The following is a 22,865-nucleotide window of genomic DNA, read 5'->3' as shown; positions in this document are numbered from 1 at the left end:
TATCAGTGTTTTGTTCCCTCCACAAAGAATATACTTTTACAGAACAGTGATTAATTGCATGACTTATGACTTCCCTGTTTGTACATTTGTATGTCACCTTTTCAAAACACATTTTACATAATGCCACAGATTAAGAGGAAAATTATGTGATGTTATGATTGGGTGAGTATTAGGAACAGTTCAAGCATGAAATTATGGATCATTTAGAGAACTCAGAATGCACAGACAGAGAGAGAGAGAGAGAGAGAGAGACAGAGAGAGAGAGAGAGAGAGAGAGAGAGAGAGAGAGGGGGGGGGGGTGGAGCTAGGGTAGGGAGGACTGGGTAGAGGATTCTTTACAAGAAAATATAGCAGTTCACATGTGATAAAAAATTAAACACAGACAACATTTAATCAAATCTCTCTTCCTCAAAAGAAATTTAGTTTTCTGGTATTAAAAAATACAACTATTTGGATTCCAACACAAGCACTTTTTTATGACTCACTCAAACTATCACATATTACTAAGAGATCGCACAAATCTCAAACCAAAACCTAACCAAGAAATAACAAATAATTAGTCAATATCACTTATTGTGCATGAGGCTCCTATTATATGTTGCAAAATCTGACTGGGCTGGAGGTACCATTAGCTCGTTTACTTGCACACATCTTCAAATTCAATAGGCTATCTCCTCCTGAGAGCATTTTTCTCAGTTGAAAAATAGTAATACTTTAATTACATTAGTGTCCACAAACTTATCTAATGGTTGTACAGAGCAATATTCTTAAAAAGAAAATACATTCCACATAGACACACTCTCAGTTAACCCGAAATTCTGTAAGTACACACAACAGGAAAAAAGTACATCAAGCATACTACAGTGTAAATGAAGCATAATGAAAAATAAAAAAAATCCTTGTATCATTATTATTTACAGGCAGTAACCAAATTTCACATTCCATGCTACGCTTCCCTGGAAAGACAAGTGCCTAATGTGAATTCATGTCATCGAGTACCTATATCGATATCACATCGTTATTTTATCTTGTCTAAAAGAAAAACAAGAAGACTCCTGTCCACCGAAGTTTCTGGGACAAAGTAATTTTTTCACTGTTTCAACAGTTTGTAAAAAGTGACAGATTTATTACGCACACAACTGCCTGAAAACAAAATATGCACACAACTACGAGAACTCTCGCTGTCGTTTCAGAATAAAATAAAACTTTATTAGCTTTCGCAGGAAAGCCACTGCACATAACCATTACAGTTTCTGATGTAATGGATTTTTCTTTTCGTCACACTCACACATACAAAAACAGAAGGCTGAAGGAGTTTAGAGGTTAGATTTTAACGTCACAACACGTTAACAATTTCTCTCTTTTCTTTAAAGGAAGGGCAAAAAGCAAGTACATATCTCCTCCAACTAACAGATGTCCAGGAAGATTGACACTAAAAGTGCTCAGTGGTAATCTCGTTCCACGATTCGAAGTCCAGAACAAATTTCTTTGAAGTTCACGGAACCAATTATCCAAGCCACATTTTTTAAAAAAGCACAAATGTTATGCTTCTCCCTCAACCTCTACAGGCGCGTCATTTAAAATTGCCTTTTCTGCCTTCTTTTTCTTCTTCTTTGCTGTCTTGGGATTAGCAGAGGTATTCAGCAGGGCCTGAAACAAATTTCATAGTAACAGTCAAAATGAATGTGACAAAAAATGTCCAAACTACGACAAAGTGTCACATGAAATGAAGGGTACAATATGTTAGATGCATGAACTGAATGTTTACTTCTGTCAATATAATCAGATGTGTAGCATATGTAACTTATAAATCCGCAGTATTGTTTAATAATTTCACTGTCTAGTTATTATTGCAGACTCTCCCACTGTCACACGGTTGATACAAGCGAAACTGACGACACAGTTGGGAACAAAGTGAAAGAAAAATGTTCGTTGTTGGAAGAGTAAAGTTGGTAAAAATATCAAGATTTTCCTTCTTTTTTCATAACCACCAGGCTTATTTGTTTCCTGAAACTACAAACAAATCCTGTCATCCACAAATGAAAACAGCAAAACAAAGCGTATAAAATTTGGCATTTTGGAAGTTTTAACTGGAGCAAAAGTAGTATTGTGTTACTTATAATTACAGGACACCATATGGTACTGTGATTACAAGTATGTGTTAGTTTACATTTTTCAAGTGACACTGCGACACATGTTAGGCATTCCCTGGCTAAGATTAACAGCAGGAAGTCGGCTGGCAATATGTGTTTTGCCCACTGCACTTTGTGAAAATTGTCCCATAGCAAATAATGAGGAACAGGAACATTTCGTATAAACAAAGTGGAAAATAACATGAAATACACAGTTTTCAGCGGCACAATGCAAAATCAGAGAGTTTCAAAAAATGTTCATGTAATAAATCTGGGGGCAGCAGTGTACTAGTATTGGTTAACCGCTAGTTACTGAAGCCTGATCTAATTTGACTTTCCATATAAAGAATATTGTTCTAGATGTGCTGTCAAACAGAAACAACCTACTTCCAATGAATTCCATTCTAGTAACAGCTGTAGCCGCTGACATGATATCGGTCCATGTACGACAGTGCACAGCAGCGATATGTTCCAAATAGCTGTGCACAAAAATGGAATTGTTCAGGGCATCACATCTTGGGTTCTATTGACTGCAGAGATAAAGGCGGCCAGAGTTCTGGATAGCTCTTGCCCTAGCAACCACTTGTGTAACTATCAGAAGGGTGGGCATACTGTAGCTATCCAGTATAGGATCAATATTTAAACATTATATACTTACTCCAGTGGGCAAATTCAACAAATAGGTTGGTTCTCTTGCATTATGTCTGGTTTAGGTCGGACCTTAGGTGGCTTACAAAAGTAACACTTGTTAATGAGCAGTTCCTGAGTAAATTCCGAAAAACCATGACTTTTTGGGTATAGAAAGTAGAATTGTGATAATAGGCATTCCTATACTTTCTATTCATGGCATATCATCGAAATATTTACTGTAAGTTATGAAGATGATATTGCCAGGAATGTTCGAAACTACTTGAATATCTGTTACCATGCTCCAGAGGTTCAAGGTCATCACAAGCATTCTGAAACCACCAAAAATACTTCATGATGCATGTCTCTGTATAATGTAATGGAAGGAAACATTCCACGTGGGAAAAATTATATATAAAAACAAAGATGAGGTGACTTACCGAACAAAAGCGCTGGCAGGTCGATAGACACACAAACAAACACAAACACACACACAAAATTCAAGCTTTCGCAACAAACTGTTGCCTCATCAGGAAAGAGGGAAGGAGAGGGGAAGACGAAAGGAAGTGGGTTTTAAGGGAGAGGGTAAGGAGTCATTCCAATCCCGGGAGCGGAAAGACTTACCTTAGGGGGAAAAAAGGACAGGTATACACTCGCACACGGATATGTGCGTGTGTGCGAGTGTATACCTGTCCTTTTTTCCCCCTAAGGTAAGTCTTTCCGCTCCCGGGATTGGAATGACTCCTTACCCTCTCCCTTAAAACCCACTTCCTTTCGTCTTCCCCTCTCCTTCCCTCTTTCCTGATGAGGCAACAGTTTGTTGCGAAAGCTTGAATTTTGTGTGTGTGTTTGTGTTTGTTTGTGTGTCTATCGACCTGCCAGCGCTTTTGTTCGGTAAGTCACCTCATCTTTGTTTTTATATATAATCTCTGTATAATGTGATTTTCACACCTACACAAATACATTCAAAGTGGTACTGCAGGGGGCAGGGCAAGAAAATAGTCTTAATATGTCTAAAGAGAACTTACAGTGACATCCAAAAATTATGTTAAACTGATAGGACTGCATATTCCATAAAATAACATTTCTACTCTTAAGATACAAATCAAAAGCCAGGCATTATTGATGAATTGCGATCTGTATGCAAAGTATCCAGAAACAATATAAAGCACATGATTGTGTGTTAACCTTACGTTATGCATACTTATTTGCAGTTTACAAGTGTCGAAGTATATAAAGAGTCTAAACTTTACCAACCTATAGAATTCACTTTATATAAGCAGCACACCAGAGGAAAAATATTCCTGTTAGAGTACAAAAAAGGCAAATATGTTCCTCTTTAAAACACTGACAGAAAAATGGGGAACCAGCTGCCTCCATCTCTATTCCACTATCCTCACCAAAAATTTTGGGATGCAATAGCAGGGACAGTGACAGTGGAAGAGAGAAAGGACAGTGATGGTAGGACAGACAGTGAGAGTGAGTGAGTGTGAGTGTGTGTGAGAGTGTGAGAGAGAGAGAGAGAGAGAGAGAGAGAGAGAGAGAGAGAGAGAGAGAGAGAGAGGGGGGGGGGGGGAGTGATGAGACATTAACAATGGGAGCCAAATAAAGAGGAGATATTGATGGCCAGCAAGAGGAGTGGCAGTAAGAGAGAGAGAAGAGGTGGATAGATACAGAATTAGAAGAGAGATGAGGCAGTGGAAATGAAAAGTACAGTTGAGTGGAGACCATTCATAGGTTGGTTGGTTGGCTGGTTTAACGATTGAAAGGACCAAACTATGAGATCATCGGTCCCTCTTACCTGGGATTCCAAGTCACCAAAACCATGGCCTAGTGCACTAAACTGAAGGAAAGAAAACCCCAAAGGTAGAAAGTGTGATGGGGAACATACCCTCCCGCCACTTACAGTGGCACCCCACAGAAAACACTGATGAAATAGACAAGAAGAGATTAGAGAAGCACGGGAAAACACAGAAGAACATCAAGTAAAACAGAACACTTAAGAAAGGGGAAGAAAAGCAAGAGACCGGGTAGGGTGACGGCTGGGGCAGACCACCAAGCCCACCTGTCACTGCTTGGTCAGTAGATAGGTGGTAAGGCATCCTGCGAACCCCTCAGTGAGCTGACAAGGCTGAGGCATCCTCCCTTAGAGTGATAAAAACCTCTTTCACGAATAAACCATAAAACCAGATGAGCCACTGAGGCATCATCCTCTACCACCAGGGGTAGCGAGTCAGGAAAATTAAGTATCTGCCGCAGAGCAGCTAGGTTATGACAGTCCATCAAAACGAAGCCCACCATTAAATGGGCACAACAACATTTGAGTGGATCCTCATGACTGATATGATCATGAGTCAGCCAAATATGGCCGATGTCAGCCAGCAAAGGATGATGGAGACCTACAAGAGGCCCATACGGAGGACCTCCATGAATTTGTAGTGTCCTTTACCACCCATAAGGGTGCACTCAGACTCATGATGCCAAATGAGGAGCTACTCGACTGAATAGTAGCGGCTCTGGTCAAAGAAAACTATCATAATGACCGGGAGAGCGGTGTGCTGACTGCACACCCCTCCTATCCACATCCTTAACTGAGGATGACGCGGCAGTCGGATGGTCCCGATGGGCCACTTGAGGCCTGAAGACAGAGTGCTTTTTTTTTACCACTCATAGGTTGTTCAGTGAAGTTACAGTATGTCATTCCACATTCTAAATCCTTAGAACTTGACTAATACCGTTCAAAGGCCTAACACCAGATCTCATGAGACGGCTTGCCATAGCCAATTTGGCCAGCCTGTCATCAAGTTCATTCCCAACATGACACAGGGTCCAGACAAAGACCACCGAGGGCACACACTGTTTGAGCGCAGAAAGAATTAGGGATAGTTAAAACCAAGGGTTGACGAAGGTAGCATCTGTAATGTCAAAGGTGATACTCAAACCATATGCGAGACTCCTGTAATCTAGATGGCACTGGACCAATGCCTTGTAGAGCCCGAGCAGAGTAGAGGGATCCACAAACCAGTTGGTATTGCTGAGGCATCAAAACTTTGAGATGCAACCAACATGCCTGCTGGTATTCGAGCATCCAACACAGCCTCCAACTTATTATACATTCAAGTAACTTGCAGGGGGCAATGGTTAAACTGATTGCACAATGGCTGTCCACCTGAGGAGGCAGTTAACTCAATGTCAACATTGGTATGACTACACTTTCTCACCACTGGGAAGGTAATTCCCCTAGCTTCAGAGACGGTTAAAAAGGTCAAGTATGTGATTTTGGCTAGCCACAGATAAATGCTGAAGCATTTGAATGTGCACCCGGTTTGATCCTGGAGCCATGGCACGATGGAGAGCAAGGACAGTGGCGAATTCCTGCTTGCTAAACGGGGCATTATAGGGCTCCGGGCGACAGCAGGGAAAACTGAGTCATTACAGACAGCGTTTGAGATGATGGAATTTGGATGGATAGTGGACCAATGCTGAGGCCTGGGCGAAACACTGAGCAAAATCCTCAGTGACAGTATCTGAGCTGGTGAGGATAACACTGCTCAGGGAATACCCAGACACCTGTAGTAGGACAGTGGCCAAAAATTTGCTTGATCTTTGCCCATATCTGCAAAGCGGGAGTATGTAGCTCTATGGCAGCAACATACCATTCCCAACAAATCCATATCTAAAATTTAATTAGGTAAAGGGCCCAGACACAAAGCCATTTAAAGGTAAGGAGGTGCTCGAGAGATGGATAAACACAGACAGTTTTGTAACATGGAGATCAAGATGGCAGTCTTTAATAGCTGCAGCAATTTCGAGGGTCCACCAAGGCACAGTCTTCCATCAGGGAGACCCGAGGAAGGAGGCATTGCTGAAGCAGCTGCTGAAAGGATGGTGTCAGTCAAATTCTGTACAGATTCGTCAATGCTTTCGTGTGGAGGAGCAGTTGGGTGCTTTTACCTTGGCTGCCATCCCCAGTCCGTGTTAGTAAAGACCCACCTGGGAAGGCGCACAGGCAAATGACGCCGAAGAAAATATAAGAAAATCCGGTCACACAAATCATCATGAACGCCCTGTTGAATGGAGGGAATGTGTATCCAGGGCTCCATATGGAATGATCAACAGCCAAAAAAGTGTCGTGTGACACTTATTGTGGGGGCTCCAGTATTGAGAAGAAAGGTCAAGCCTTGCCAGCATGTTTCTACAGTCCTCCCTCTGTCAGTCATTGTAGTACCATGCCATAGAGGTTTATGGATGTTCTAATCCCCACAGAAAATGAAGGGTTGAGGAGGGAGCTGTTGGAGGCAGGCATAAACTGAAGGAAGTGTAGGAGGCCAGTCAGGGGGCAGATAAGGTCTGTATACTGTTACTGCAGAGTACAAATACATTCTAATGGCCACCACTTCCAGTGCAGTTTGAAGAGGAACCTAGGAACTAATAATGTCCATACACACCTACGTACAGACACCACTCTAGGCTTGCAAAGGGCTGACCCAGTTCCAGCAGAAGCCTTGGAAACCACAAAGATTCAGTGACTGAGCATCTATGATATGAGATTCCTGCAATACAACACAAGCTACAGAGTAGAGCAAAGAGACAGAAAAGGCTGCAATTCCAGAAGGTGGTGATAATAACCATTACAGCTCCTTTGGAGGAGAGCAGTACAAAAGTCCAGATGGACATCCAACAGGTCAGAATCAATCACTGTGCCGATTCAGTGTGTCATCAGTAAGGATGGGTGACATCCATGCACAAATGTCAGATCTGACCCTGGCTGGAGAGGAGAGTTTCTTCTCTGGCCAAGGAGTAGGGGAAGTTCCATGTAGAGAGGGAATGGGAACCATCAGGGAGGAGGAAAGGGAAGGTGGCAGGATGGAAGAGAGAGGAGGAGAAAAGAACTCCACAGTAGCAACGGTAGACATTAGAGATGCCTGATGGACACGGTCGAATTTCTATAGTGCCTCAGGATAAATGGTTGGGAGTCTTTAATTCCTGAGTCTTCCCTGCCTTTATATAGATTGAGTAATCTGGGGAGCGATGAGACATGGGCTGGAACAGTTCACTCACTCGGGTGGTGGTGTGCAAGGCCTCCCCACATGGACAGGGTGGCCACAGTTGCCAAAAACAGGAGTCGTCTACATCAAGCAGTAATGATAAACTGTAACTGACTTTTTTCACAAGGGTATACTCAAAAGCCAGGATAAAAGTGCCAGTATCAACATGATTGTTCTTAGGACCTCTTTGGGCTCCCTGGATGAAATGAATGCCACAATACTAGATTAGTCCTGAGTCCTCATTAGATTGAAGAAGAGGCCCTGTAGAAAATGTCCTGTGTCATATTCAAGGACTGGTGAGGAGTAATGCTCACTAGGATATCTCCTAAGCACTCACAAGCACAAAAGGAAGCTGATCAGAAGGGAACCAAATCACATCTTATTAAAGGAGTCAACTTCACCAAACTTATCTCCTATGTATCCTTAAAAAAAGACAGGTTCGGTACTGGCAAAGGGCTTTGTCTGTCCTGGACCAAACCAATTAAGGGGGAAAGAGTTTCGCTTCAAATTGCCAAGACTGGCTCTCATCCCAGGGAGCAACCAGAGACAGGAATGTCGAGGAAGCAAAAGTAGGAGCACAGAATCGTTCCTATCTGAAGAGACGGCCATGGAAGTGCAGCCAGATGCATGGAGCTTTGTACGTTTCATATGCAGAGCATCCACCCTGGTACCACCTACTCCAATCAAGGGCTTACTCTGTGGGCACCACACAGCAAACGCAAGGGCCACCTGGCACAGCTGTTGTTGCTTGGGGTTCCGAAGCCCCAAAAAGTTGAGCAACGAATGTAGTGGGGTAGCAGGGGTTGTGGAGGAGTGGTGGAAATTTAAATGGCTGAGAGGCTATGGCAACAAACAAGGAGAGGAAGCAAGAGTAACCCACACTGAAGATGCTAAGGAAGGAGTTCTTCCCGAAATGGATCTCATTACATAAACCATTTTGATGGGAAGTCAAATCTCAAGGGGGACCAGAAATGCCGAAAGAAGGAAGAGTGGAAAAGCAAAGCTGCAGTCGGGTGGGTGGGGTGAGTGGGTGTTTTTTTTTCCAATGTACACTAGATGGCTTAATCTTTAAGTAATGCCAAATTTTAAATGCTGTTAATTTAACTATAGTTAAAGAGACCTTTGGAGAAGAGAGAGCCACTTGTAAGAATATCAAGAGCTCCGATGGAAAACCAGTTCTAAGCAAAGAAGGGAAAGCAGAATGGATGACTGGAATTCGAGAGCAGGAAAAGGGAGAGAAGGAAACATAGTAAGTGAATATGGATTGGGGGTAAGAAATGACAGAGGAATCTGTCTGGTAGAATTTTGCACAGAGCGTAACTTAATCATAGCTAACACTTGGTTCAAGAATCATGAAAGAAGGTTGTATACATGGAAGAATCCTGGAGATACTAGAAGGTATCAGATAGATTATATAATTGTAAGACAGAGATTTAGGAAACAGGTTTTAAATTGTAAGACATTTACAGGGGCAGATGTGGGCACTGACCACAATCTATTGGTTATGAACTGTAGATTAAAACCGAAGAAACTGCAAAAAGGTGGGAATTTAAGGAGATGGGACCTGGATAAACTGAAAGAACCAGAGGTTGTACAGAGATTCAGGGAGAGCATAAGGGAGCAATTGACAGGAATGGGGGAAATAAATACAGTAGAAGAAGAATGGGTAGCTTTGAGGGATGAAGTAGTGAAGGCAGCAGAGGATCAAGTAGGTAAAAAGACGAGGGCTAGTAGAAATCCTTGGGTAACAGAAGAAATATTGAATTTAATTGATGAAAGGAGAAAATATAAAAATGCAGTAAGTGAAGCAGGCAAAAAGGAATACAAACGTCTCAAAAATGAGATCGACAGGAAGTGCAAAATGGCTAAGCAGGGATGGCTAGAGGACAAATGTAAGGATGTAGAGGCCTATCTCACTAGGGGTAAGATAGATACCGCCTACAGGAAAATTAAAGAGACCTTTGGAGATAAGAGAACCACTTGTATGAACATCAAGAGCTCAGATGGAAACCCAGTTATAAGCAAAGAAGGGAAAGCAGAAAGGTGGAAGGAGTATATAGAGGGTCTATACAAGGGCGATGTTCTTGAGGACAATATTATGGAAATGGAAGAGGATGTAGATGAAGATGAAATGGGAGATATGATACTGCGTGAAGAGTTTGACAGAGCAGTGAAAGACCTGAGTCGAAACAAGGCCCCCGGAGTAGACAACATTCCATTAGAACTACTGACAGCCTTGGGAGAGCCAGTCCTAACAAAACTCTACCATATGGTGAGCAAGATGTATGAGACAAGCGAAATACCCTCAGACTTCAAGAAGAATATAACAATTCCAATCCCAAAGAAAGCAGGTGTTGACAGATGTGAAAGTTACCGAACTATCAGTTTAATAAGTCACAGCTGCAAAATACTAACGCGAATTCTTTACAAATGAATGGAAAAACTGGTAGAAGCCGAGCTCAGGGAAGATCAGTTTGGATTCCGTAGAAATATTGGAACACATGAGGCGATACCGACCTTTCGACTCACCTTAGAAGAAAGATTAAGGAAAAGCAAACCTACGTTTCTAGCATTTGTAGACTTAGGGAAAGCTTTTCACAATGTTGACTGGAATACTCTCTTTCTCACTTCTGAAGGTGGTAGGGGTAAAATACAGGGAGCGAAAGGCTATTTACAATTTGTACAGAAACCAGATGGCAGTTATAAGAGTCAAGGGAAATGAAAGGGAAGCAGTGGTTGGGAAGGGAGTGAGACAGGGTTGTAGTCTCTCCCCGATGTTATTCAATCTGTATATTGAGCAAGCAGTAAAGGAAACAAAAGAAAAATTCGGAGTAGGAATTAAAATCCATGGAGAACAAAAAAATAAAATCTTTGAGGTTTGCCGATGACATTGTAATTCTGTCAGAGACAGCAAAGGACCTGGAAGAGCAGTTGAACGGAATTGACAGTGTCTTGAAAGGAGGATATAAGATGACCACCAACAAAAGCAAAACGAGGATAATGGAATGTAGTCGAATTAAGTCGGGTGATGCTGAGGGAATTAGATTAGGAAATGAGACACTTTAAGTAGTAAAGAAGTTTTGCTATTTGGGGAGCAAAGTAACTGATGATGGTCGAAGTAGAGAGGATATAAAATGTAGACTTGCAATGGCAAGGAAAGCGTTTCTGAAGAAGAAAAATTTGTTAACATCGAGTATTGATTTAAGTGTCAGGAAGTGGTTTCTGAAAGTATTTGTATGGAGTGTAGCCACGTATGGAAGTGAAACATGGACGATAAATAGTTTGGACAAGAAGAGAATAGAAGCTTTCGAAATGTGGTGCTACAGAAGAATGCTGAAGATTAGATGGGTAGATCACATAACTAATGAGGAGGTATTGAATAGAATTGGGGAGAAGAGGAGTTTGTAGCAGAACTTGACAAGAAGAAGGGACTGGTTGGTAGGACATGTTCTGAGGCATCAGGGGATCACAAATTTAGCTTTGGAGGGCAGCGTGGAGGGTAAAAATTGTAGAGGGAGACCAAGAGATGAATACACTAAGCAGATTCAGAAGGATGTAGGTTGCAGTAAGTACTGGGAGATGAAGCAGCTTTCACAGGATAGAGTAGCATGGAGAGCTGCATCAAACCAGTCTCAGGACTGAACACCACAACAACAACAACAACAACAACAACAACAAGTACTTTCACACACCTACACTATTAAGACTAAAATAATTTGCAGTATCATTAACAACCAGTATGAAACTCAATCATCTCTGGATAAGGATAGAGATTTGGCACACATCAAAATGTCGTAAGAACCTATCACACTAGCAGAGAACTCGCCAAATGAATGCACTTTACTACGTACCAGCAATGGCTAAATGCCTTACAGCACAAAAAGGACCACTTGGTATGCACTGGTCTCAATACAGGGCTGGTTCTGCTAATGGGAGTATAAAAGAATTGATCTATATCCAAAAAAGTTCGGCAGATTAGTATGCGCTGCTATCATCATGTTATTTGTGAAAAGTGTGAGAGGGAAAAAAATGAATACTGACCTGTGGAACATTCAACTGTATTAAATATATACAAAGGTAAGCTGCTTATCGAAAACAACTTATTTACAAATTCTGGTTTTCCAAAACAATGATTGCTGTTTTGTCACATTCCTGTAGACTGGGACCACCACCACACGCACCAGATTTTTCCATCAATTCACCATGTTCTTGATGTACGCATCAACCCTCAGCAGATAGAACTTTTACCTTGTAATATCAATAAAGAATCACTTTTGTTATTTCTGAAATTTCTCCTAATGTAGTAGTTGATCCGGAAGACCATGAATATGCTAGTGCTTCACTGTCCAGCATGTGCAATATTTCAGTGATCTACTGACTGTAGAAACATTGTGCTAGGTTGACAGAGTGCACTGGCAGTACACCAATGGACTGTTCAATCAATAAATATTTTGTTTAACTTAGGTTTCTATTTTATGTGCAATGTTCTCTTCAAATTTACGAACAGAAGCAGAGCACAGTTTGAAATCCTCAAGCTCTTTCAGCTTCTTACAATTAGATGTCTAATACTAGTATTAGAGCAACAGAAAGTGCTGATATGAATTTGGCAACAACTGATAGTACTGTTGGTATTCTTCGTTAATATGCTGGGGATCTCACCATGGCCTTCACAGACAGAGAGAGAGAAAGAGTGTGTGTGTGTGTGTGTGTGTGTGTGTGTGTGTGTGTGTGTTTACTGATTAAGGCTGTGGACAAAAGCTATATGTAAATGTCTTAATTGTGCCCATGTGCAACTTTGTGTGTCTTCCTTTACGGTAAGTAACAATCTGTCTTTTAATACATTGTTGATACTCCTACCTGGAGTTTCCATTGTTTGGCAGCAGCGAGTGTTTTCATTTGAGTAATGGACACACACAAAATGACAATCTTATTTCTTCAGCTTTTAGTCTTCCTAATACAAACATTTCTCATTTACCTTTAAATCTGGGTCATCCACATTAAGTTCCGACTGATACAGCTCCTGTTCGAATGGCAATCCCGTTATGCGATGAGGACCATTAGGCATCAGTAACACAGTGAACTTGAAGTGCGCAACAAATTCACCTGGGGGAGACAGAAAAGACAAGTTTAGATTGCAATGTGTCAAAAAACATTTTCTATCACAAAAGAATGGCAGTAAAATAAGAAATTCCAAAAATCCTTACACAAGATCACAGCAAATACTACTACTGTTAATCTGACCTAACCGATTCAGACAGTCAAACTGTGTGTGTGTGTGTGTGTGTGTGTGTGTGTGTGTGTGTGTGTGTGTGTGTGTGAGCTGGCAAAGTTCTTGTTCTTTTTTGTGTCTTGACAACTTCACACTTCTACTGCTCAGTAAGTTATTACCTTCGTGCCTAAATTTATAATCTCACATACATGGAGAGAGACTGTTCGTTGAATGTAAAAAAAACACTCGACAACGAGAACTAAAAGAGCCCCTCTAAATAATAGGATGATGTATATGCAGTCCGAGAAAACAATGCATAAAAGAAGAATTCCAAACACTGAGTTTTCTGTACTTGTGTACTATTGGTGGCAATCAAAATAGTAGCAGAAACTACCAGTGATGTAGCAGAAATGGAAACACCTTGGTGAGAAAAGAGTAATTGATACATAAAGATGACCATATTCATGGCTAGAAAAAAAAAAAAAAAAAAAAAAAAAACGGCAAATTTGAATGTGCCGAAGTGCAGCATTGTTCAAATTAATATAACATGTGGGTCCTCCCACAACTGACTGGGCAAGTCTGCTCCCGTGACGGAGAAAGGAAAGGTATATTGTCTCCTAGAGGATCGAGCATAATAAGGTACAGATTTTGAAACCATCCTTCAAGGTGGATGAAATCTTTACCTTTTCAGAACTTCAGATTTAAATTCATTAGAATCACAATTCAACCCAGTATGATACTTCCACTCTTTAGTTGTGTTTGACCACATGTGGAAAAATTGTGTACCTAAGTTGGAACTATGAAGTACGATTTCAACCAATATGGTTGGGAGTATCAGTGATCATTCTAGGCAGAATTACTTATGAAGAAACAGTCACGATCGCAAAGTATCAGTTATTTAAAATGACTGGTTTCGGCCATCTTCATATTAATTACCCTGTAAAGATTATACAAAGTGCATGGTGATTAGGTCAGTCAGTCTTACACAAAATATAAAAAGAATAAGCTAAAACGACATGACAATTTAACCATTTGCTGGAGCTGACAATGTGCTAAGTAGATCCATGCTGCCAAAACAATAACTGCCACTTGTGGCTGCACTGTCAAGCGTTAAATAGTGCTCGTTTGGGTGCCAGTTTACTTCACTACATCAGCTGCAGGCAAAGGGATCTTTTTCTACATAAAAATATTTATGACATGCAGAGGTATAAAAACTAATAGTGATTAAAATTCTTCTGGGTATTATGTCTTATCATTGCTAAAAAAACTAACAACAATAATAAACTAAAACCAACGTTTCGGCCAAATTGCAACGGCCTTCCTCAGGGCACGACTGGTTATGCATGGGGATAGGTGCTTCTATTTATTACAGACTATCGATGTCTGACATCACTGTTTTATAACTTTTAATTGGCCCTCTAATATGATTGGCTAGTCATGACGTAAGGGGAGATGGAAAGAAAGAGGCTATTCGTGGATGTCCATGTCGTCAACAATTGGTAGCTGTACGCCAATCAGTGTTCGGCTTCTGGTTGGCAAGTTTTCCTCCTGGTGTGTGCGGAAGTGGACGGACAGTTGCTCTACAGCTGTTTGTGCAGATACGTCCGTGTCCCGTATAGCTTCTGCTCCGCAACCGCTCGCAGCCTGTTGGACTGGGATGGCCGGCAGCCAGGACACCGGGAGTTTGTAGCCATCTTCTCTGTTGATGTTGTCAAGCTGCTTAATAATTTCGATCGCCTCCCATATTTTGTGTTCTTGCATCCACGATTCTTTCGCCAGCACTCTGGCTTCCTGGAACCTGATAGGTTGTCCGCTGTCACGGTGGTGTTCCACTATCGCCGATTTATTATTATGTTGTAAACGTACATAGAGTTCATGTTCTGCTACTCGTAAGCTGACAGGTCTCCCTGTTTCTCCTATGTAGGCAGTTCCACACACACTGTAGTTCGTAAATACCTGCAGTGTTAAGATTGTTGACTACATCCTTGGCGGATAGCCACCACCACCCAGCTCAAAAGTATTCTGTTCTGCATACGTTAACTGCCCGAGCCTACCGGATAAGAGATGAAAATAACATCAAAGAAGAATTAAACGAGCTACAAAACACGTTTCATGCCAACACCTATGATAACATCATAAGAAAGGCAGCTAAAACCAAAGGGAGCAGAACACGAGAAGAAGGCACAGAAGAGAAGCTTCCACTGGTACACTTACCATATGTAAAAGGTGTCAGTGAACAGCTAGGCAACATCCTCCGCCGACGAGGTTTCAAACCGATTTTTCAAAGCAGTCACAGGACCCATGAAATGATAGGTTCCACCAAGGATGTAGTCAACAATCTTAACACTGCAGGTATTTACGAGCTACGGTGTGAGTGCGAAGCAGCCTACATAGGAGAAACAGGGAGACCTGTCAGGTTACGAGTAGTAGAACATGAAAACTATGTACGATTACGACAATATAATAAATCGGCGGTAGCGGAAAACCATCTTGACTGTGGACAACCTATCAGGTTCCACAAAGCCCGAGTGCTGGCGAAAGAATCGTGGATGCGAGGAAGCAAAAATACGGGAGGCGATCGAAATTATTAAGCAGCCTGACAACATCAACAGAGAAGATGGCTACAAACTCCCGGTGTCCTGGCTGCCGGCCATCCCAGTCCAACGGGCTGTGAGCGGTCGCGGGACAGAAGCTACACGGGACACAGACGTTATCTGCACAAACAGCTGTAGAGCATCTGTCAGTCCACTTCCGCACACACCAGGAGAAAAACTTGCCAACCAGAAGCCGATCGCTGATTGGTGTACAGCTACCAATTTTTGACGACATGGACATCCACGAATAGCCTCTTTCTTTCCATCTCCCCTTACGTCATGACTAGCCAATCATATTAGAGGGCCAATTAAAAGATTTACAACAGTGACATCAGACATCGATAGTCTGTAATAAATAGAAGCACTTATCCCCATGCATAATCAGTCGTGCCCTGAGGAAGGCCGTTGCAATTTGGCCGAAATGTTGGTTTTAGTTTATTATTGTTGTTAGTTTTTAGCAATGCTGCGACATAATACCCAGAAGAATTTTAATCACTATGACCCCGGCCGCGGATGCCTACGTTCTTATATAAAACTAACAGTACAGTATATGCATATCATTATAAAAGTTCAAGTGTTTCAATAGCACAGGTAATTAGTAAACTTATTTAACTTTAAATAAACTTTAAATTCAAGTGCACCAATACAAAAGGTTGTGCGAACATCGAATGTCAGCTGGTGGTGCTGGACAGTACCCCAAGCCAATGCCATTTCCATGGAAATGGCGATGTGTTGGGCGCTGCTTGTCAGAGACCATGCTGCAACATGCTGTTGCCTGTGTGACATTGTATATTGTCTATTGGCACTGAAAAATGTTTGTAGATTATGCTGTTTGCATGGAGATGGTGTCCAGATTTCCATTACTTTGATTGAATTGGCATTTTGCTAGGAATTTTCAACGTTGTGTGTAGAGAATACCACTATTTGTAAAAGACTGGGAGAATCAGATGACATTTGCAATGTGTGAGAAAATCAGATAAAAAAAGTTAAATTTATAAGAGGAATTTGGCTATGTCAGTTGTAAAAGAAATACAATGGCATTTTTAAAAATTGTTTGTTTTGTTACATGTAGTGTCAGCATTTGTAAAAGATTTAGGAAATAAAATATAAAGAAGTGTCGGAGTCAACAGGTAGAAAATGAAATGTGGAATCTAACAGGTTCAGTGAAATATTTTTAAAAATTTGTTATATAAGTTAACTACATGAGGAAACAAAGAAACAACTATCCTCCTCACATTATTAAAAAAAAAGATTTTGTGAATATTAACTTTTTTTTATTTATAATGGTTTTAGGGCACAAAACTGCTATGGTCGTAAGCACCCATTATGTGGCTTAGTGAAATGTAAAAAACCAGAATTTGAATCAGCAGCAATGGGAGCAAAACTCAATAAGGAAGGAAACTAAAAATGGAAGAATCTTAGAAAACAACTATTGAAGGGGGGTTGTTTTCTCTGAAAAGAGCTTCAAATGACTGATGTCATGTCTCTGGCACAAACTCAAGGACGCCATCGGCTGAGCGCGTGTCACCTGCCAAAAGGGAAGCCGTAAACAGGCATGTAGCGGATTAAAATAAGGCACTGAAGTAAAAAGTGTCTCAACGTCCACGGTTGAGAGCAGTGGTGACAAAGCGGGGGAGGATCACAACTTAAAACATATCAATGGCTAAAAAGACAGCGCCCAATCTGGAGTCTTGTTAAAATTACCTCCTCCCGACAAGCAGGCCGCGACAAAGAGGTCCAAGCAAAGGGATGAGATTTTACGTCCCATAATTTATTATTGGGAAGTGGAGACCAATGTGTGTGCTATAAAAGAGCTACGCAACGGCATAAAATGCTCTGTAGATAGGCAAAGGGAACCATGAAAACAGCGGGCTGAGGTGGTGAGACTGCAGCCATTGTCGCTATATCGGTTGCCTCATTTCCGTGGATACCAACATGCCCTGGCATCCACAGAAATGCCACAGAGATGCCCTCAAATGGAGCATGTGGAGGCAGTCCGAATCCGGTGGTGCCAGAAGGTGGACAGGATAAAGAGTTTTGAGGTTTAGAAGAGAGCTTAACGACTCTGAGCATATAATATACTGTACTCACATATGGTGACAGATGTATTGAACAGCCCAGACAACAGCATAAAGCTCCGCAGTAAAAACCAAACACTGGTCAGGAAGCCAAAATGTAATAGGTGTGTCGCCAACAATACAGGCACTCCCAACACAAAAGGTGGTCTTTGAGCCGTCAGTGCAAATAAATGTGGCATCCTCCATTTAGGCACATAGAGCAGCAAATGCCTGACAAACTCTGAGAGGTGGGGGGGGTGGGGGGGCGCTTGGGGGGGGGGGGGGGCTATCCTTGGAAACCTGGTGAACATCACGGAGAAGACGGGTCCAGGTCCGGGGGTGAAGCCACGGTGGCTCCGTCCTCCCATTTGGCAAGAAAGTTTTAAGAAATTGGAAGGAAAGGGAATGTAACAGTTGACGGAAGTGGACTCCCGGTGGTAGTCGAGAGGAAGGGCAGCCTGCATACCCTAAATCCAAGGTGGTGTTGAAAAAAAGGGCATGGGTCAGATGAGCAGGCATGGAAGACCAATGACCAGCGTTAACGACTCAGGAGGACAGCTCACCAATTGGACAGCGGAGGTTCAGCAGTCTCAGCCTAACGGCTCTCCACAGGGCTGGTGTAAAAAGCTCCAGATCCAAAATGCAATCAATGGTGGTGGACAGAGTCTAGGCACCAAAGAATACACGGCTGTGCAGAGGAGTAAACTACACTTCCATAGTCCAATTTCGAGTGTACTAAGGGAGCCGAAAAAATATGAAACATGGGAAGACCGCACGGTTTTCTGTACAACACAAGTTCTAAGAATTTTGCGATGTCCGCGAACGGAAAGTCGACAGGGCCTAGATGTAAGGAAAGCAAACTAAATTCCATACGACGCCAAAAATTTACAGACGGTCTTACTGGGAGAAAATCAGAAGCCGGTTTCGATCCTCCAGGAGTGGAGGCGATCGAGGCATCCTTGAAGACGTCGTTCATGAAGGCTGGTCTGTTGAGAGCTGTAGTAGATTGTAAAATCGTCGACAAAGAGGGAGCCCTAGACATCGGGAAGGAGACAATCTGTAATTGTATTTATAGTGATGGCAAATAGTACAACACTTAGCGCGAAGCTCTGAGGCACCCCATTTTCTTGGGAGAAAGTGCGGGAGAGAGTAGTGTTCATACGCACCTTAAATGTCCAGTCAGCCATAAATTCATGGATGAAAAGAGGTAGCCGACCTCGAAAGTCCCAAGAGAACAGTGTGCAGAGGACGCCTGATCTCCAACAGGTATCGTATGTACTCTCCAGATAAAAAAATTAGCTACCATTTGTCGTCTCCTGAGAAAATTGTTCATGATGTAAGTGGAGAGAGCAACAAGAGGGTCATCTGTGGAACCATTCTTTCGGAAACTACATTGGGCAGGCGTTAAAAGGTTTCAGGACTCCAGTCACCAGCCTAAATGGAAATTTACCATAGTCTCCAAAACCTTACATACACTACTCGTGAGAGATATGGGGCAATAGCTAGAGGAGAGATGTTTGTCCTTTCCATGTTTGGGAACAAGAATGATGATACCTTCTCACTATCTTCTGCAAAGGTACTGTCAGTTCAAATTTGATTATAAAGGCGAATGAGGTAATGCAAACTACAGTATGATAAATGTATGAACATTTGGATGTGGATGCCATTTGGTCCCGTGGCAGAAGAGTGAGAGGAAGAGTGTGTTGGAGTTACTGCATAGAAAAAACAGTATTATAGCTTTCGCGGTTTTTGAGAGGAGAAAGCAAGAGGTTGCACTTCCGCTGCTCGTTTCTTTGGGAGAAAGGCTGGTGGGTAATTTGAAGAGCTCAAAATCTCAGCAAAGTGTTGACCCAATGAGTTAGAAATTGCAACTAGGTCCACTAAGGTATCTTGGCGGCAGTTAGCCCAAAGATCGGGGAGAAACGAGATGTGCCAGATAACCATCAAATTCGACTCCAAACTACAGATAAGGGAGAAGGTGTTACAGGAGCTGGTAAAGATGTCCCAGCTTGCCTTCTTGCTATCACAGACGATGCAACGGCATAGTGCACGTAACTGCTTACAGCGGATACAGGGATACAGTTGGCCAACTTAGAATAATGGCAGAAAACACAAAGAGCACATCTCATTCACGTATCGCGTCACGGGACGCCTCATTCCACCAAGGAACTGGGGGGCGCTGGGGCAAAGGGGAGGTACACTGTATTGAACGTTCCACAGCTGTACGAACAACTTCCGTAACATGAGTGACCTGATTGTCAATGCCAGGCAACTGACAGGCATCATTTGTTGTTAGAGAAGAGAAAAGTGTCCATCTGCTGCCAGCGTTGTGGGCACATAGATGGCAGTTATGGCTGTAATCAAAGGAGACATTGAAAATGGTCAATTGAGTATATCAGCAAAAGCAAACCATTCTAAGTGCCGAGGTTCCCCATTGTTGAGGCAAACAAGCTCTGTTGGTAGAAGAGGTCAATCAATGGGAGCCTCTCAGACAAGGACATTGAGATCCCCAAAGCAGGTGGTGGGCATTGGAAATCCCCAACCGGCAAATAGGAGGGTGGAAGCTAACCAAGGAGATGAAAGAGATTGGCTCTTGCCATTGATGTGGATGACGGAATATATATGGTATAAAGAGATAAGGTGTATCCAGAAAGGGAAAGACGTACAGCGACAGCTTGGAAGGAACTGTTTGAGGGGATTGGGTGATAATGGATAGTATGATGGAGAAGAGTCGTCCCCGTGTGCCAGAGCGCCATCAACAGAGGGGAGACCAAACCAAACTGACTGGAAATGAGGTAAGACAAAGCAATCATGGGGACATAGCTTTGTTTCCTGATGACAGAAGACTGGGGAGTAGGATTGTACTAGGATCGACAATTCATCCTAATTGGAGTGAATTCCACAGATATTCCAATGGATAATTCACATAAGGTTGCAGTCAACTCAACGACCACCGAGAGCTGACAGCAGATGGTGTGGAACAGCATTCAGCCAAAGGCAGAAGATCCTGCTTCATAGATTGTTCGGGGGCAGCTCCTGCCACCAGTGATCGGCCACCCGCAGTGTGTCTCGGCAACAATGGAAGACAGCTGAGGATGGCTACCACAGGGTAGTGCTGTAGGAGAGATATGCCGTGACGGAGGAGGAGAGAAACTTCGTTTCTTATGAGTCTTCTTGGAAGCAGGACATCAAGATGGAGGAGTCGATGGTTGTGAGGTCCAGGTCCGTAAAAAAATCTTCAAAAGTAGGCTCCTTTTTGGAAGTCCGGGCTTCCAATCTTGGGGTCCGTGATTTAGCAGGAGCCAATGAAGGTTGAGAATAGAGTGAGTGAGTGATAGTGGGGAGGTTGAACGGGCGACCTTTGGGATGTCCGCTCTGCCGACAGTAGTGCTGAAGGTGAGATCGCAAATCTGCGTGGCTACCTCCTTAGTAGGTCGAGGAGAGCTGGGACAGTGCTATATTTACCCGCTGGGAGCACAGTGGGCTTTCTACTGGCGAATAACTTACGAGCAGCAAATAGACACCTTTTCCTTCACTCGGATTTCCAGAATAATTTGTTTATCTTTAAAAATAGGGCAATCCCTAGAGGAAGCAGTGTGGTCGTCCATACAGCTGATACAACAAGGGGATGGAGGTGGACAATCACCCTCATGGGCATCCCTGTAAAGCATATGGCCGTATTGAAACACAACTAGCTGGTATGACCAAACTGCTGACACCGATAGCAATGCATAGGATTGAGGATGTAAGGGTGAACTGAAATTCTCATATCCCACCCTAATGTTCAATGGAAGGTGAACTCTATCAAACATCAAGAAGAGAGTGCGGGTCGGTACCAATTCCTTTTCATAACTTTATGTATGGTCGTTACGCTCTGATCAGGCAGGTAATGTTGAATGTCCTCATTGGCTAATCCGTCAACTTATCTTGTATAAACCACCCCGCACAATGAATTTAAAGTGCGGTGCACTTTCACCTGGACAGGGAAAGTGTGTAGCTGTTTACTTCAAAGCAATTTATGTGCCTGCAGGGCACTGTATTTCTAACAACAAGGTGCCATTTCGTACCTGGGAACAAGACTTTACATAACCTGCAATTGTGTCGACGCCTTTCTGAATAATGAAAGGGTTGACTGGGGAGAAGTCTACCTTCGTCAGACCGAGAAACAACTAGGAACTTTGGCACTGATCGAAGAATTGTCCGAGGCTGAGACTCATCTAGATTTCTCCTGTGGGCAGAAGTTTTAGAATTAAAAGAAAGCATTGCGAATGTATCCACCATGATTACCGACTTCTCTGATGGAGCGCTCCTTCCTATTGGGGCCCTCACTGAGGGCACTCCCGCCTTAGGTGATTGTCCACACCCCCCAAAAAAACGGACGGAGGGACCAATTGGTACATTCAGAAGGTAGCAGCTTGGGTAATCACACCTCCCTGGGCCCAGCCTTTACCAGGGGTATGTATGTGTCCTACTTGTCTAACCGGGGCTGGGAATTACGCGTTACCCTGTCACTGGCTACGCATGGGTTGGCCTTCAGATGAAAGAGAAAAGGAGGCACAAAGAAAAGGAAAGGAAAGAAGAGAAGAATTCTCAAACACCGCAGTGGAGAAGAAGGTAAAGAGAAGAACCAAGGAAAAGAGAAGGATAAAGTAAGGACAGAGACTTTCCAGTAGATGAAAGAAGAGAAACTATGTCTTACAGTCACAAGCGTCTGTCTTCGGACATAGGCACAAAACACTCCCGAAGAGAAGAGGAAGGGGAGGGGAGGGGAGGGAAAGGGGGGAAGGATATGGAAAGGGAAGGGTCCTGTGCTGGCCATGCACATATACACATGAAAGTTGTGGACCCTCTGGGGATGGAAAGTAACTGTTTGTTTAAAAGAATTTAAGAGTTATTCTTCTTGTGAATAAAAGTTTCAAGCTCCTCAAGTATGTTCAAAAGTAACTCATTTAAGCTTGTGTGTAATATTTTAAGGCAGTCAGAGATGTCACCTACTGTGTGTTCCTTATAAAAAAAGGTGTTGTCAGAACATTGATTTATTTTGTGAAATACTGGAGATATGTTCCTTAAAATGTGTTTTAAAATTACAACCAGCCCATCCAATGAATATTTTTTTCACAGTTACCACCCATCAGTTTACATACACCTGAGTGAGGAAGGTGTTCATTGGCATTTCCAATACAGTGTCTTAATTTATT

At 42.5% G+C, this 22,865-nt stretch overlaps 1 protein-coding gene across 2 annotated transcripts in view; it reads right to left on the bottom strand.

Annotated features, from left to right (window-relative positions):
- Positions 1-364: 364 nt before the first annotated feature.
- LOC124552533 (proliferation-associated protein 2G4) overlaps positions 365-22,865 on the bottom strand; it is a 62,873-nt gene continuing 40,372 nt past the window's right edge. Inside the window, exons 8-9 of one of the 2 annotated variants that reach the window (XM_047126848.1) lie at positions 12,783-12,910; positions 365-1,650 (exon numbers count right to left, since the gene is read on the bottom strand). In XM_047126848.1, the coding sequence (XP_046982804.1) occupies positions 1,543-1,650; positions 12,783-12,910 (236 nt within the window). In that variant the 3' untranslated portion in view covers positions 365-1,542. The remainder of the gene's footprint in view (positions 1,651-12,782; positions 12,911-22,865) is intronic. The other variant, XM_047126849.1, reaches the window with a different exon arrangement.

This window comes from Schistocerca americana, chromosome 10 (assembly GCF_021461395.2).
Source record: "Schistocerca americana isolate TAMUIC-IGC-003095 chromosome 10, iqSchAmer2.1, whole genome shotgun sequence".
Lineage (NCBI taxonomy): Eukaryota > Metazoa > Arthropoda > Insecta > Orthoptera > Acrididae > Schistocerca > Schistocerca americana.
The sequence above is the reverse complement of the archived record's forward strand: the minus strand, read 5'-3'. Positions and strand labels throughout refer to the sequence as shown.